At 44.6% G+C, this 17,056-nt stretch overlaps 1 protein-coding gene across 1 annotated transcript in view; it reads right to left on the bottom strand.

The window, feature by feature from the left end:
• Nucleotides 1–250: 250 nt before the first annotated feature.
• The window catches only part of LOC138504875 (protein shisa-like-1), a 69,470-nt gene continuing 52,664 nt past the window's right edge, over nucleotides 251–17,056 (bottom strand). Inside the window, exon 3 of the mRNA XM_069625288.1 lies at nucleotides 251–1,511. Within this exon, the coding sequence (XP_069481389.1) occupies nucleotides 1,259–1,511 (253 nt within the window). The 3' untranslated portion in view covers nucleotides 251–1,258. The remainder of the gene's footprint in view (nucleotides 1,512–17,056) is intronic.

Here is a 17,056-nt window from a genome sequence, read left to right as displayed (position 1 = left end):
ATGATCCTGCTGCCATCATACTCTCAATACCAGGAACATTCTCTTACCACTCGTACTGAAATAGAGCCACTTCCTGCACAGCCTCTATTCACTTCACCCGCTCGGACGATGGTGGGTGCCTAAGAAACTCCTCTTTGCTGATATGTCTTCAGGACTTTAAATGTTCCATTGCCCCTCATGTACTGTAGCATAAATGCATAACAGGAGAAAGAAATAAGTAATTGATCAAAAAAGCTTTTATTGAATCCAGAGCAGATGTTTACCATCAACAATTTTGAAATATTAGTGAATAAATCTATTTCAGTATATTAATTTATTTATTTATTTATTTTTTCAGTATATATAAAACGGTTTCTTTGAACCAAAAATTGCATTGGTAATAGAGCATCTGCAAAAGCATGCAACTGTACACAGCAAAGCTCGCAGGTTTCAGTCTTTCAGTGCGTCACAGTGTCAATATTCTGATAGACTCTCAATGATTGAAACTGATAAAAGCGATGTTTAGAATAGTAGTTTGACGTCCATTGTCCTAAATTCCAGGATAAAATTAGATCTTCATTATCAAACACTTTCAGATCTTCTGTGTGATTCTGAAAGTATTGTCATTTGAGAATTTATAAAGCATTTTTAAATGTTCTTTAGGCCCTCGAGCTGGGCCCAAAGTACTGTATAACACAAGATATATATAATGGACAAACACTTCAAGTTAACGATGTATAAAACCTAATTTTGCCATAAAGCATTAACAGCTGTGGTTAGAGTGATGTGTTTTTAAAGTTTACTGGACGATACACGATAGCAACAAAAAGAGCCTCCAGAAAAAGATCTTGTCAATGCTCCCACGGGGCAGCAATCTCTTCTTGCGGTCCCAAATCTTAATGTCATTCAAGATTTAGTAAGAAGACTAACTTTAAATGGCAATATTGAAAAGCTGTCAATTTCATACATTCTGGCCCATCACGGCTGATGTTTTGTTGCATAAGAGAAGAGCCCCCACTACACAATTTGACACAGGTCTATATAGAGTGAAGTTCTTTTCAGCAGGACATATGGGTGTGTTCCCAGTGTGTCGCACACATCTAATGATGCACAAAACCTTTTATTTTCAGTGTTTCAACTTTTACTGCAAGCGGTCTAGTTTATAATTCTCCTTTTGAGTACTAAATTAGTGAGCCTCACACCCTAATCCTTCCCTCCTACCCAAGCTCGTTGCTGCACGATAAGAAATGTGTTCTTGCTGAGGTTATTCTGCTACTTCTCACACTTGATTTTTGTCATTGCTTTGAGTCGCCCGCTCCGTCATGTCTTCTAGACTGTAGTCCATGCTGTGCCGCCTCCCCTTGGCGTCTCGATGGAGAATGGAGCTGAGAAGATATTTCCCGATGCGCCTCTGGCTGACAATATCATGGAAAGAATGCTTATTGACCTTGTAGAAGTAGAGGAAGTCCACAACCATCATAGAGAAGATGAGAAGGCCGTAGAATCCTACTCCAAGAAGTGTCAGCGGGCTCCTGGATATGGAGAGGGTGAGAGCAAAGAAGAGAGAATAAAGAAAGAGATGGCGATAACAGGTGAGAGAGAGAGAAGACAAAAACATGAGAAAAAGTGAGAGGAAGAGGGAAAGAAGGGGACGAGAGAAAGGAAGGGGAAGATATAATATGATAGTTTATTTATATAGCGCATATACACAATGTGTTTCAAAGCGCTTCAAGGCAAGGTAGGGAACAAGGGAAAATACAATGACATTCTTACAGGCCATGAACAACAAGAATGTGAAATTAACTATCGTACTCGGCCTAGCGACATTTCCGATAGTGCAAGAGCTAAGACACAGAGAGGAAGGAAATGGGAAACATACAGGCGACTACCGTACTAGGCCAGACGACATTTCTGGTAGAGCAGGAGGAAAACAAAAGGTGAGGGAAAGGGGTGCAGAAAGAGAGGGGAGGAACAAAACAAGCGACTATCGTACTAGGCCTGACGACATTTCAGATAGAAAAAAACAGAGAACAGAAGGGGAAGAAAGGTGAGTAGGGGAGAGGGGAGAAAAGAGAAAGGCAGAGAACCAATAAGAAGAACAAAGATAAAATAAAGAACAATAAAAGGTGGGAGAAAAAGAGGAAGAGAAAAAGAGAAGGGGGAGACGGAGGGAGGAGAGAAAAGGGAGAGAGGCAGATAGAAAGGGAGATAGAAAGGGAGATGGAGGAAGAAGAATGAGAGCAACATAAAGCAAAAAAGGGCAAGAGAAAAGGAAGAGCTGGGATAAAGAAAAATAAAGAGCTAAGGAAAGAGATGGTGATACAAGGCAAGGGAAGAAGAGAGCAAGAGAAAGTGAAAGAGGACAGGAGAAAGAAAAACAAAGCAATAAAGCAAGGCTGAGAGATAATCAAAGATGTCAATAGCATGTGAGTGAAAATAAAAAGAAAATAAGGGTAACTGGGAGAGAGTGTGTTAGAGAGGGAAAGAATAATTTTGCAACTTTTGGTTAAGCATGACCTGCCCTGCTGGGGCTGAATCATTGAAGTGATAACATGGGTCACCACCTCCTGTTTATCAGGGAGTGCATCACCATCACCCAGCCACACAGTAAAAAGGGGAACTTCATTCACTTATGAAATTACTCATCAATAATGTTTAATGTACACTCACATCAATATGAATTATAGGGTGCTCAAAGATATACTTTCCCCATCTTCCTTGTGTCATGCCCCCCACACCTCTCTCCGGTGTCTCCCATCCCCCATTCGTGTATACCTTGATGCAACCAGCTGGCTCTCTCTAAGCGTTAAAGGTACACGATCCATTACTCTGGGTGCACAGTGATTTTGCTACCTCTGCAGCATGGCTGAGCTCCCCAGGGACCCAGTGCTTGTTCTGTTTTCTTACGGAAGAGGGAGTCCAACACATACTAGGGTATTATTTTTGAGTAGAAGCTATTGATACATGTGTGATCAATGAGAAGGCATTACAAAATCTCCCTCTCCCCAGCATTTTTAGATATTTGTTTTTTAAATACAGATCAGGCCATGCAAATTCTTTAAAATCCCACTAGACCAGGGATCTACAACCTTTGGCTCTACAGATGTTTTGGACTACAACACCCATCAGGTCTTGTCAGTACAGTCAATGGTGATGGTTCAAGTAGTAGTCCAAAACATCTGGAAGGACGCAGGTTTCAGACCCCTGCACTAGACCTGCAGGGCGAGTTCCTTAGTTTACAGACTCATACTCAGCAAATGCATGCACCCCCTGTTGAAGGGTAGCAACATATTTACCAGTGCTTTGCATGTCGCCTTAAGCACACTTCATATTTGGCGTAATGCGGTCAGCCACACACAGTGAAACTTTCATTTGACATTTACTGCAAACGTAGTTTGTTTGCAGTAAATGTCAAACGTTTCAAACATCCCCATACTTACCAGCAAGGTCGTAAATAGTACTCACCCCTCATAAAATCTTCTCGCCAATGCAAGTGTGCTAGTAGATGTTGTGAGCCCTGCTTGTGTGTGTTTTTTGGAAAGAGCGTGCATTGTTCTTCCAAAGTGAAAACATTTAAAGTATATTTCTTGAGTTTCAGTTCAATAGAGAGTCGCGAGTGTACTATTTTGCTAGAATGTACAGTTAGATGGTAGTTTTTGAGGGTAAGTCAGATATTTTGCAGCAGGCCTCTCAGTGCTGTCACACAGAGTGCAAGGGTGTCATTGTCATTAGAATCACAATCATGCTTGTAGCTAACCAAAGATTTGAATTGACTGGAATAAGGGACATGTACTCACCGTAGCAGCAGCGGTACTATGTCAAAGTCCCCTTTCATTCAAACATGTTTGTTATTTCATTGTATGGGGGCGGGTCTGTAGCATTATGCGGAGTAGCCTTTAAAAAAAAGAAACCGGTAAGGCGCCAGTGCACATGTGCCGGTCCCCACAAAGGATGCTCCACTGTGCATACTTATGCCCAAACTGTCAGTACTTTTCACAGCATGAGTGAGCTGCCCTGCTACTTCCAGTTCACACAGAGTTGACCCTATGGAGGAAAGCAGACTGTGGACTAGGAGTTCAATAGTCAGAAGAGTGAGTAACATTCCCTTACTCCTATGTCCCACCCCCTTTCCACCGTACTCATGGCAGATTACAAAACAGCCAGAACTCTGGGTGGATGGCAGACAACATTTCAATGGCAGAAGCAAAGACAAACTTACACCTCAAGGGGCAACACCTTCAGCCAAAGATGTTATGATATGATAGGTTATTTATAACGCACTTAATACTCAGAGGTTTCTAAGTACGGACCTGGGATCGAACCTGTGTTGCTCTGTGTCGTCTTGCTTCCAAGGCGAGCATGTTGCCCCTGAGCTATCCTCCCGAGACTGTTGCAAAGGATGGGCTGTCTGAACTCATAACCTGAATGTGTTGGCATACAGCAAGTGGTGCTTCCAAAGCAGGTGCTGGTTGGCCCACGCTGCAGCTCTGAAAAGGCCACTGTGGCAGCCTTAGCTCTGAGCAGATCCTGGTCACTTTTATCCTTTCCAAGTAAACCTTACATGCCCTTGCCATGTCCGTGTTGTGTTGCATGCTCTCGGGATCCGAGGAAGTAATGGGGATGAACAATGAGGTTGATCTCCTGGTCAATGTGAAAGTCAGGGACGATTTATGGCAGGAAAGTAGGATATGTGTAATGAATCACTTTGTCTTTATAAAACCGAGGAAGGGAGGATCAGTGCAGAGTACTTCAAACACACTGCTTGTCCTCATGATTTTAACAGCTACCAGAAAAGTGGATTTCCATGAAAGAAGTCTCAAGTCATGTATCAGAATGGCTTGTGCATCAGAACCGGCAGGTCCACATTTACATCCTCGGACTGATGTGTACAAAAAGGTTGACAGCCCGTTAACATGTCTTTTCACAATAGGATATGACATTGATACATTGTGCCTTTGGCAAGATGAGCACTAGCCGCTGAAAGGTAGGTCCTGAAAGAGTGTGGCTTAATGCCAAACGGGTAATGATGTACAGGACATTATCCAGCTTTGCCAGCTGAAGGTTGGTGTCTTTCTCTCCACACGTAGTAGAACCTGGTCCACTGGATCACACTACACAGTGTAGTGTGATCCAGTGCAGGGTGGAAACTTTCAAGTTGCAAGCTCCTATCCAGTCATAACAAGTCACTCCCCACCTTAATTCTGCACATACAGACAGCACACCAGACAGCACACCATTTCTTACTCGCCAAGAGTCAATTATCACTATTTGTATTTTCTTTATTTGTATAGCGCGCCTGGCCCAAAGGCATCTGGGCGCATATCTTCATTTACAGTGGCACATTATACAGCAAAAGATAGTGGGACAAGATACAGAATATGGTTTATAGTGAAAATGTTGACTGCAAAAATGTCGAAAAAAATAATGTAGAACATTTTTTTTTCTAATGCGTTTTTTTTTTTAAATATTTTTTTAATGGGAGGTTGCCCTCAACCCCCTGTTTATTGTTTTCCTACCTAAACCCAAAAAAATACAAATAAAAAAAAACACACACATTCTGATTTATTTTTTACATTATTTTTTTCAACATTTTTGCATTCATCTTTTTTTTTTCGATATTATAACTGGATACCACAGAATATATGTACAATACAAGAATATAAAATATATATACAAACAGAATTACATACAGGCTATACACACAGTATTTACAATCAGAGTGCATGCCGGACAGTGGCAGAAACAAAGGTGCAAGGTCATTCTAGTGGGAGATTAATGTCGGAAGTGACAGGAGGGGATTAACGGGTGTCTTGAGCAGAGAGCCACAGTTTGGCTTTGCTCTTGAAGGAATGGAAGGAAGGTTCCGATCTAAGCAGGTTGGGCAGTGTATTCCACAGTTTTGTGGCTAGGACTGGGAAACTAACCCTGCCAGCTTTCTGAAGCTTGAACCTGGTAAGGGAGAGGCAGTGAGCATGGGCAATTCTCTGAGGACGGGGAGAAGTGTGAGGTGTGAATCGGCTAGCCAAGTAGATGGGACCCTGGTTGCCCAGACATTTATGGGTGAGGGCAAGCGTTTTAAAAGGAGATTCTTTTAGCTACTGAGAGCCAACGTAAGTTGCGTCTGGTGTCAGAAATGTTAGCCAATGGCTAGTGGCGAGTGAAACTGGTAGACTTCAGAGAAGCTTTATAAATATCCCGATTTTGCTGAGACAACCACAAATATCCATAGATTAGGTCTCCAGACTAGCTCTCCCTAGGACTCCCCCCGCTTGGCCGTTCAGCAATGCATACAGGGGGCACTCCCTGCTGGACTGAGTGGCAGAGTGAGTAAATGTGGTCCTTGAGGTCCAGCATTAGGTGCATACATGAGCGTGTTGAGAGAATCCATAGTCACATTGAGAACCTCCACCAAGGCGTGAGACAGCCAGATGAATGCCCAGTTGTATAGCCCAGTGCCATACAACTGGGCATTACAACTGGGCATTCATCTGGCCAACCTGAATTCCACCCTATTTGTTGATGTGATGTTGATGTGACCAGCTGCATTCTCCAGCGTATCCATGGTCATCTGTCTTATATCCCTCATGTCTGAAATTGATCACACATCTCTAGCAAAGATGAGTAGAATTCTGACATGTCCTTCCACAGGTCTAAGTTGCAGGTTGCCAAGATAGCATCAGCCTTAGCCTGTCTGAGGTGAAGGTCACTGCCGGAGTAGACTTTCCTCCCCACTACATTCAACACTTTTGCCAAACTTCGGCTGGGGCACTAGAAGCCCCCGAATAGTAAACTGGTGCTCTACTATGCTGAACAACTGACTGGGGAGGGGTGCAACAGCTGGGCACAACTTCCAGTCTGGAAATAAATTACATTTTTCTTCCAACTTCCTGTTGGTTGGAGGTACCGTTAGAGGAGTTTCCCACAGTTGTAAAAGTACATCCCATTTGTGTTATAAAACATTAGCCTTGGCGCACACATTTGAATTGTGTTGTCCAGACTCCATCTTGGCTGTTTTGCTCATTTCCCCTGGTTTTCATTCTGTTTCCATTTTCCGTATGGTAAAAGGCAACAGCTTGCCACAGCTTGAGAAGCTCTTATCATATTTCTGCACAGGAATACGAGAATGCTGAGACTAATGTTTGCCTTTAACCTAGGGCCTTGAAGAGCAAGCACGAACGTAGATAATTAGTTTATTTACATACCTTCCTGTCTTCCTGTCTCCTTATTCTCCACGGCCAATTGTGCAAATGGACGATTAAAAGGAGCACAATTCATGCCATGTATTTGTAAAGGCTTGAACTACTGAGTCGAAATGTAGACTGACCTTTTGCTAAGAGACAACAGGAAGATAATTGGTGCATGATGAACTCTCACACTCTGCTCGGCTCAGTTCTCAGACAGTAAATCGTCTGGGGAATGACGCAGATCGGTGCAACACATGTTGCCATTGCAAAATGCCCACATCTCCTAGGTCATGTACTATTGACACACGAGGAGCGGGAACTGATTTGAACCATTCCTGGTTTTGTATAAAACATGTCAGCTCCCCCATACTTGTGCTCATCTTCGATATGACTGTATATGACTGTACACAGGCATGGTTGAATGTGGGACCGCTTAAGCGAGAATAAAAACTGTTATATTTATGTGTGGTGACTGGTGTGTGTTCATTTCTTTGCAGTAGCCCAGATTTGGTAATTACAGATGGTGCCCAATGTGGGGAATCTTCTGATGATGACCCGTCGTGATTTGCGAGGACCAAGTGAGACGAAGCTGAGACAAGTGAGTATCGGGGCACCTGCATCTAAGAGAAGCGCTTCCTCACAGACTGCTGCTTGCGATCTCCGCTCGCTCACTTCGCCCAGAGGTCGTCACGGCAAGAGCACTGAACCGTATGCAATGACTAGTTTCGTTTTTGGGAAGACCACCAGCCACAACGGGGGGTTCGATCGTTTTGATGGGGATTTTGAATACATATTTGGATCAGGTGAGTTTGTTTCAAACTGCAAGCACTTGATATTTGATTTGGAACCCATAAATAGGCTGTGCACAGTTTATTGGCCAGGTAAATCACTGTTTTTTCTATAACGATGCCTGGTTGCAGAAAGTTGTCATCCTGTTGGGCAATATTTAGTTGCAGGGGAAGACAATCGAAGGGTTTAGAACATAGTCAACCGGCGCCACCTGAAGAGTCACCGGCCTATGAGATGTATCTGAAGCATGGATTGGGTGCTATATTATTTAACAGTATTTGGCATCGTCATACCAGAAATGAGGTTGAACTTCAGTGGCCAGAAGTGGGGAGTTTTGAACTTGCTAGAATACAGTATCTAGAGCCTGTGTTGTTGCGAAAGAAAGCGAAGCCTACTGCCTTTGACGCTGTTAAGGATTGGCAGAAAGAAGCCACCCAACGCATCAAGCGTAGAGAGAAATACGCACGTAGACACATTACCCAAGCTGGGAAAGCTTTAGCGCATGACCAACAAAACAAGAAGGAGCTGTTAGGAGCATGGATAGGGGTTTCCAACAAGAGATGCACAAAATATACCCTTCGAAAGAATTGCATGCCTTTCATGAATTAATAAATAAATTGTTGAATGAATTGAGAACAGATCCTACCGCACCACCTCCATATGTACCACTGCCTATACAAGCACAGCCAACATTATCAGCACCAGCCGCACCCCCAGTAACATTTCCTCCACCGCCTAGTGCACATGATTTACTCTTATTATCGCTTACGACTACTTCTGGCACTCCACATTTAGCACTTACAGATGTCCCTAGCGATCAGAGAACTGTGACTCGCAGTGCAGTACTTCCTGCACGGAAGAAAGAGTTGCAGAATTGGGCTGAAACATATATAGAAAATGTCGACAAAGCCTCTGCTTCGGGTTCTCTAGCAAATCATGGGGGTATTCCTGAACGGAAAGTATTGCTGGAGCAAATGGGACTATACCTAGCTGAGGTTTGGGGCAATCGGACTGACTATGCTGTTCCACAAGAATGGTGGGATTTGAATTACTTGTCTTTCACTAGAGACACTCCACTAAAAGTGCACGAACACATGTCGAAATTGTTTTCCTTTAAACGAGAATTAGTCCGCCTGCGCCAAAATTAGTTAGATAAGGATGCACAACCAGCATCCTATGCACAGACAAGGTTTTTGCCTGCTTTAAAACAAGGCAGTGAAGAACTGCGCATATGCACGAGAGATGCTCTTAGATGTATCTCAGATGCCTCCATTTCACCTATTGATATTCATGATACTTTTAGCCAGTATTCTCTAGCTATGCAGCAGAAGGTACTACAGGTAATGGTTGAATATTTACAGGATGAATGTTTGAAGAAGAAATTGTGTTGTCCTGCTGATAAGATAATTTATAAATGTGCATTTTCTACTGGCACCGCGCTAACCTTGTTGTCCCTTGATCTGGCTCTGCTCCTGAATAAGCAAGCAGAGTTTCCCACTACGCAGCTACCCATGAGAGAGGATCCACCAACACTAGTACCTAAAGTAGAGGTACTTGCTGCCGATGGTGCAGTTACTTCGACTACTCCTGCACAATATATCTCACAGTTTGTTCATGTTCCATTCTCACGACAGGAAGTTAACACTCTTAAACAATCTATCCCTGATATTAGGAAGAATCCCACTGGGTTTTACAAAGAAATAGAGTCTGTTTTAAATTTGTCGGTTTTCACTCTGGATGACATCGACTTATTATTTTCCCTGTGATTTTACCAGCAGATTTAAGGAAGCATATTAGGACCATAGACGATCAACCTGCTATGGGCGATACTTGGGCTGCACTGGAATTAGCGGACAGGTCTACAAACGCTGGAGAGAAGCCTCTCCAGGGCATTTTATTGTTACCAAACCACATTGTGACTAAACTTAAGACTTTGGTGCATGAAAGGAGAATAATTTGGGTCAAGTTTACCACATGCATGCAAGGGAAGACAGAGGGTGCCACAGAATATTTTAACAGGTTTTAGCAAGTATTTTCTGATTTCAGTGGTCAGGATTTGAGTACGGAACCGGGAAAGAGGTTGTTTGTTGACAGGTTTGTACAAGGAGCATTACCTGAAATTCAGTTGCAGATCACTGCCTCTGAAAGTGCATGGCAGACAAGTCCCAGTCTGAAGTTCTCCATATGGCTCAGTATTATAAGAACAGTGTTAACAATGAGAAAAAGAAAATCGAGAAGAAAAAGGTAGCTCTAAAGACGAGGGTACTTTTGCAGCAGATTGCAAGAGGTCCATGAGGAGGGAATATGCAACCAAGAGGACAGTATGCGCCACAGATAGGGCCTGTGAATATAAACCAATGTGTCTATTGTAGACAAGAAGGACACTGGAGGGCACAATGTCCGGCTCTCCAGCAGATAGGTACGCTTAGTAGAGGACCAAGAGCACATGGCAATGGCATGCCAGGAGCTAATAGGAATCAGTTTGCTCAGAACCAGCAGATGATAATAATGCAGGTAATCAGGGGGGCAACAAAACAATGGGAATGCGAATACTTTTGACAATGTTACACCGACTTATTTTTCTGAAGATTTCACATCTGACGATGTTTTATTTCGCTAGGACAGCCCGAAGCAGGGACTGGAAGCTACTCCTATTCCCGTAGATCAGAAAGGACCTGATGTAGAAATGAAAGTTGGGGATAGGGCACACACGTTTCTAGTGGACACCGGAGTTCAGAAATGTTCCATTGACCACTTGAAGGTTCCGGATATTCCATTGTCAGGGCTGAACAATGTATCAGTAGGGTTTTCAGGTATGCCAGTAGTGAGTCCGGTTTCTCGACTGCTGCTGATAGCTTTAGGACCATTCTCTGACTCATGTCCATTTTTGTTGACGACCAATTGCGGTGGAAACCTGCTGGGGTTGAACCTGTTGAAGAAGTTGCATGCTGTAATTTACAGCTCTCCAGATGGAGTGTAAACTATTTCTCCCCAGCTAAATTCCAGCTCACAATTTAAGGCTTTACCTTTACTGAGTGAGTTACGCCAAGCGTCTACACATTTGTGGGCGATGAATGATAACGATCTAGGGATTCTGGATGTTGAACATAGTTTTGAAATCTGGTGTTACGTTACTGCGTATTCCGCAGTAAAAGTTTCTGTTGAGGGTGAACAAGCACAAGAGTATTGTCTCTGATTTAATGCATCAAGGTGTTATTGAATACATTTATGGACGTACGTGCAAAAGTCCTGTTTTGCCTGTTTATAAGAAAGGTGACAATGCTTTACCCTATCGTTTTGTTATTGATTTGCGCATGATTAACAAGGTAGTAGCACCACTGTTTCCCATTGTCCCTGATGTCACCACCATTTTGACTATGATTCCAGCCACAGGTATGCATTTTACTGTCGTTGATTTGAAGAATGCATTTTTTAGCATACCTATTCATCGAGACAGTAGATATTTGTTTGCATTTTTCCTTGGAGGGCGTTCCATCACTTTCACATGGATACCACAACGGTACACAGAGATTCCTAGCATTTATAGTAGGCCCTCAAAGAACAACTTGATATGCTTGAATTACCGTCCTCTTGCACGCTTATACAGTACATTGATGACCTTATTGTTGCTGATTCAGAGAGCGCTTGCAAGGAGGGTACTGCTTTGTTGTTGAAGCATCTTGCCGACCAGGGACATAAGGCTTCTTTAAAAAAGTTTCAATATTGTCAACAGGAGGTCAGCTACTCCTGTTGAAGGAGGGTAGACGTCTTGCACCTGAAAGAATACAAAGCATCTCTGGCATGGATGTTCCAAATACACAGAAAGAGGTCAGGGCTTTTATTGGTATGGCTTTGTATTGTAGGTTTGTTTGTTTGTTTATTATTTGTAATGCGCAATCCATGCCCTAGGGTAGCAGTGCACAGCATTTACAAGAGATTGTGAGGCTTAGTTACAACAAAAGAACAAAATACAACAAAATATACAATATACAGTAACAGCAGGAGTATATACAAATATGCAAGCGGGCATCGTTAGGTGCAAAAAGATGAGTCTGAGAGGATTAGGTGGCTGGCTGTAGTAGGGGGCCTACGTTTTCAGCCATGAGATGACCTTCGCTCGGAGGTTCTGATAGTGCAGGTCCATTCTGAGGGGTGGTGGAAGGGAGTTCCACAGTTGTGCTGCTTTGACTGGGAAACTGTTACCGCCTATGGTGGAGCGTTTAAAGTTTGGGACAGAGAGGCAGTCTTTATATGGTATTCTTGTTGGTCTCAGAGAGGTCTGTCTATGGAATCTGTCGATAAGATATATAGGGGCATCATTGTTAAGTGATTTGTGTGTAAGCGAGGCAGTCTTGAGGAGGATTTTGTTGCTGACAGTGAGCCAGTTACTCTGTTGGCTATGTGCTGAAATATGCTCTCTTCTAGAGATGCCTAGAGCCGCCCTAAGAGCGTTGTTCTGGAGGGTTTGGAGTTTACTGGTAACGGCTTTGGTAGACCCAAGATACAGAGCGTTGCAGTAGTCCAGGTGGGATAGTATAAGGGCTCTGGCCAGGGTCAAGCAGCTAGAGTCAGACAGGAAGGGTTTAGCTGCACGGATCAATTTACAGGTGTAGGCCGATGATGAGGCTAGGGATTTCACCTATCTGTGGAAGGAGAGGGTGGAATCCAGGTAAAAACCTAGAGTTTTAACCTCTTGTCCCATCTTAATGCAGTTGCCATCAATCATAAAGGAACAGTAGTCAGAGTCCAGTTTCTTCAAGCTAGTGGTAGTGCCTAGAATTATGAGTTCAGTTTTATCATCATTCAGGCATAGTCCTTGTGTGGCCATCCATGCCTGGATGATGATGTACACTCTATTCACCAAGGCCAAATCCTTTCCATAATCTCCAGAAAGTGGAAGGAGGATCTGGGTATCATCTGCGTAATTCGTGTAGGTGATACCGAGATGATCCAAATCATCGAAAAGGGGCTTGGTAAATATGTTGTACAAGGTAGGAGAGACGCAAGAGCCCTGTGGCACGCCACAAGTAATAGGAATGGGGTCTGCTGCAGCTGTAGGTGAAAAGACCCTCATTGTTCTACCGTTGAGGAATGATCTGATCCATGTAATGGCCTCAGCAGAGAAATGGGCTGATGTATGTAAGTGGGAGCATAAGACGGAGTGGTCGACTAAGTCGAAAGCTGCAGAGAGGCCTAATAGGAGGAGTAGGGAGGCTTGGCCATTATCTCTCAGTTTGTCAATCTGGGCTTTAAGGTCGATGAGGGCAGTCTCAGTTCCATGTAGGGGACGGAAGCCTGATTGCCTGGCTCCGAGTAGGTGATGTTCTTCCAGGTACTTCTGAATTTGTACGTATGCGACCTTGTCCAATATTTTTAAGAGAAAAGGCACAGTCGTCATAGGCCTATAAGGTAATGGATTCCACATTTTTCACTTTTGATTAAGCCAATGTTGGCATTGACGAGGAAGGATATTCCTTTACCGCTGCCGTGGGATACGGATTATCAGGACGCTTTTGATCTGCTGAAGACTGCGTTATGTTCTGCACCAGTTTTGGGCACACCAAATTATAATAAGGGGTTCATCCTGTTTGTGCATGAACAGAATGGATGCGCTTTGACTGTTTTGACACAGGAACATGGAGGAAGAAGCAGACCGTGCGGCTATTTTTCCTCCACGTTAGACCCTGTTGCATGTGCTCTGCTGAAATATCTAAAGGATGTAGCTGCTGCTACTGCCTCAGTGAAACAAACTGAAGGTATGGTTTTGGGTCACTCCTTAACCGTGATGGTACCTCACTCAGTGGACGTTCTGTTAAATAGAACACAGACTCAGCATCTCACATCTCCTCAGCTCAAGAGGTATGTGTTGATCCTATTTGCACCTCACATAACAATTAAGAGATGCTGTTCTGTGAATCCGGCTGAACTTTTGCCGCCTCTGAATGAGCACCGCACTAATGACGCATCCCATAACTGCCTATATGTGTCACGATCCTCACACAAAACCCCCTCTGGCAAACCCATTTGCCAGGTGGAGTCAGGACTCGGGCCTCTAGAGCCAGGCATCCTATTCCAAAGCCCTCTTGGGGCCATTCCTGGCGCCTATGGTGCCAGGCTCATACACCATGAGAAACATGTGCTTGGGAACTACGTATTGTGTTGCCAGCCAACATGGAGGCATCCACATAGCTTGGCTTCCAGGAACCAAGCTATGCGGTCTAGTGTTTTGGGTGTGGGCCTAGGGACTACTTTACCTGGACTATTTTGTTGGGGCTATTTAAACCACACCCGAGCAAGACAACACGCTTCGTGTTACTTTGCAGCTTGCAACATGACGCTCACCGTGTCCAGCTATTCCCTCGAACCTCGGAGAAGCAGAACCTGCAAGGAGACAAAAGGAACATCATTAGCAGCAGCATCTTACCTGCAGTCTTCATCTTTAGCCACTCGCAGCTACTGAGAACAGCTTCCTCGAATCTGCATGCCTCCCGGACAGAACGACCTGAAAGAGGAAGATAGAAGCAACATTAAAGAAAGCAGTAGAGACATTTGCAAGTTACGAACTGCTCAAAAGGCTTACCTGGCTGGTCACCTCTCGGCTGGCACCACTCCAGACATTCCACTCGTGCTGAAGAACACCGTGACCTACAAGGAAGGAAAACACAGGTTAGCAAAGGCAAGACTTCGCAGCACTGCGCATAGCACTTACTTAGCGCATCATAGCGCTCTTAATACGCCATCATTTACCAGCGGGGCTCAACCAAGCCAGTTCGCCGCGCTGAAGCTCTGCATACCTAAGGGAGAAAAAAAGAGACATTTTAAACAAAGAAAGGCCTGCAGGATAGCAACAAAACTAAAGAACAGCAATAAGACCTACCTGAACAATATCAAACGGGCCGGCGTCAGTGAAGTAACTGGACCGCACACACCCATGAAAGACAACGCGCGCCTGCAAAGAAGGCAGGACAGAGAGCACACCTAACTCTACCACAAGGCAGAACCTTCCCCACAGACCACATCTGGGCAAAGCTGAGAAGCATACCAGCGAGTAACCCGGCTGGGTGGCGTCCCTGTGGATGCCAGGTGAGCGTAACAGAACGTGAAGCCTACCATAACACATCCACCTGGGCGCCATGGAGACATCAGAAATGGACCAATTGGCCCAATTACTTGGAGAGCTTCATGCTGAGGTTCATTCTGCCCGACAAGAGACTAATGCCCTCCGGAGAGACCTAATAGTGACCAAAGAACGCACTGAAGAGATTAGCAGGCAATACTTGCAATCACAGGCAGGACAGATGCCTCTACCTGGAAGCAATCCAATGATGCAAAACTCCGCCATACCACCCACTCCGGTACAGATCACGTTACCTGGAGCAGTTCCCCTGGCACCACCAGACGGTTCTCAGGCGACCCACGGAAGTATGCCACATTCATCAATCAGTGTCGCCTTCATTTTTTTTGTAGGCCTGGAGCATTTCCAAATGACCAAGCTCGGGTAGCTTTTGTCTTATCATACCTGAGTGGTAGTGCAGCAGATTGGTCGGTGCCGTTGGTAACCCATGACGATCCTCTATTACATGACTTTGGGGGGTTCCAGAGAGAAATGGAAAAACTTTATGCTCGCCATACCCAGGAACAAGCAGTAGACAATGAACTCTTGTCCCTCCGACAGGGGAATCAGGACTTGCTAACGTACATTACTACCTTCAACAGACTGTTTGCCGAAGGTAGGTGGCCAGAAAACAAAAGAACCACGTTATTCCATTGAGGCTTACGAGGCGAATTAAAGGACATCTTAGCCCAGGTGGTTGATCCACCCGGAGACTGTGCAGAATTCATAAATCTGGTCGTGCAGCTAGACCACCGGTTGCAGGACCGAAAGGCAGACCGGTCTAAGACGGACCCTCGGACCGTGTATGTTCGACCAAGGGAAAGCACACCCCGTGTACCTGAAAATGCAGTAGAACCCATGCAGTTTGGAGGGATACGGCCTCCATTAACAAAACAAGAGCGGGACAAAAGAAGACAACAACAGCTTTGTTTGCATTGTGGGAAACCAGGACATTTCCTGAAGGACTGTCCAGTAAAACCCCCAAGAAGAACAGTCGGGCCACAGAGAAGGATGAAGCTAAGGAATCGGAAAACTACCAAGCTTGACAAACGTAGAGGTCAATTTGTCGAGTGAGAAGAAAGAGTTGCTGACCTCGCACTTTGCAATACCAGTGATCTTAATTAACCACCAACAGTCGTCAAGAATGCATGCCGTTGAAGCATACATCGATAGCGGAGCAGTTGGAAATTATATTGATCAAGAACTGGCAGCAGAGATGGGGCTTCCTATGTGTTCTAAGCCAACTATGGACAAGATAACCACCGTGGATGGGACAGAAATCGCTTCTGGACCAGTAACCCAGTGCACAGCCAGGGTAAACCTTGCTGTGCCAGGACGGACATCGGGAGTCTATTTCATTTGACCTCATCAAGGCACCTCAGTTCAAGCTAATACTAGGGATGCCATGGTTGGTGGCTCACAACCCTTTGATAGACTGGCGGGCACGAAAATTAACCTTCCCCGGTGACTGCTCCCCTGCCTGCTATTACCAAGAGGAGAAACCCTACGTCTGTATCCCCATGACTCCCGGAGCGACAGTATCAACCCTGGGAGCAATTAATACCTTGCCCAGTGAATACCATGATTTCCAGGATGTTTTCCGAAAGGACCAAGCCAATACATTACCGCCGCACAAGCCCTATGACTGTCAGATCGACCTTGTTCCTGGTGCACAAATCCCTTGCGGCAGGATCTACACTCTCACAGAACCAGAAAACCTTCATTTGAAATCCTATTTATACCAGTACCTTGCAAACGGATTTATCCGTCCTTCGAAGTCCCCCACAGCCAGTCCTTAGTTCTTCGTACCGAAAAAGGAAGGAGACTCGAGAACCTGTATTGACTACCGCGCATTGAACCAGATCACTGTGAAGAACCGCTACCCCTTGCCACTTATCCCTGAAATGCTAGACAAGTTAAAGATGCCCAGATTTATACCAAATTGGACCTTCGAGGAGCGTACCACCTGGTCCGAGTCAGAAAAGGAGAT

The sequence above is a fragment of the Ambystoma mexicanum genome, chromosome 11 (assembly GCF_040938575.1).
Source record: "Ambystoma mexicanum isolate Mex_15411 chromosome 11, UKY_AmexF1_1, whole genome shotgun sequence".
Taxonomy (NCBI): Eukaryota; Metazoa; Chordata; class Amphibia; order Caudata; family Ambystomatidae; genus Ambystoma; species Ambystoma mexicanum.
Note: the sequence above shows the minus strand (reverse complement) of the source record. Positions and strands in the feature narration are given on the sequence as shown.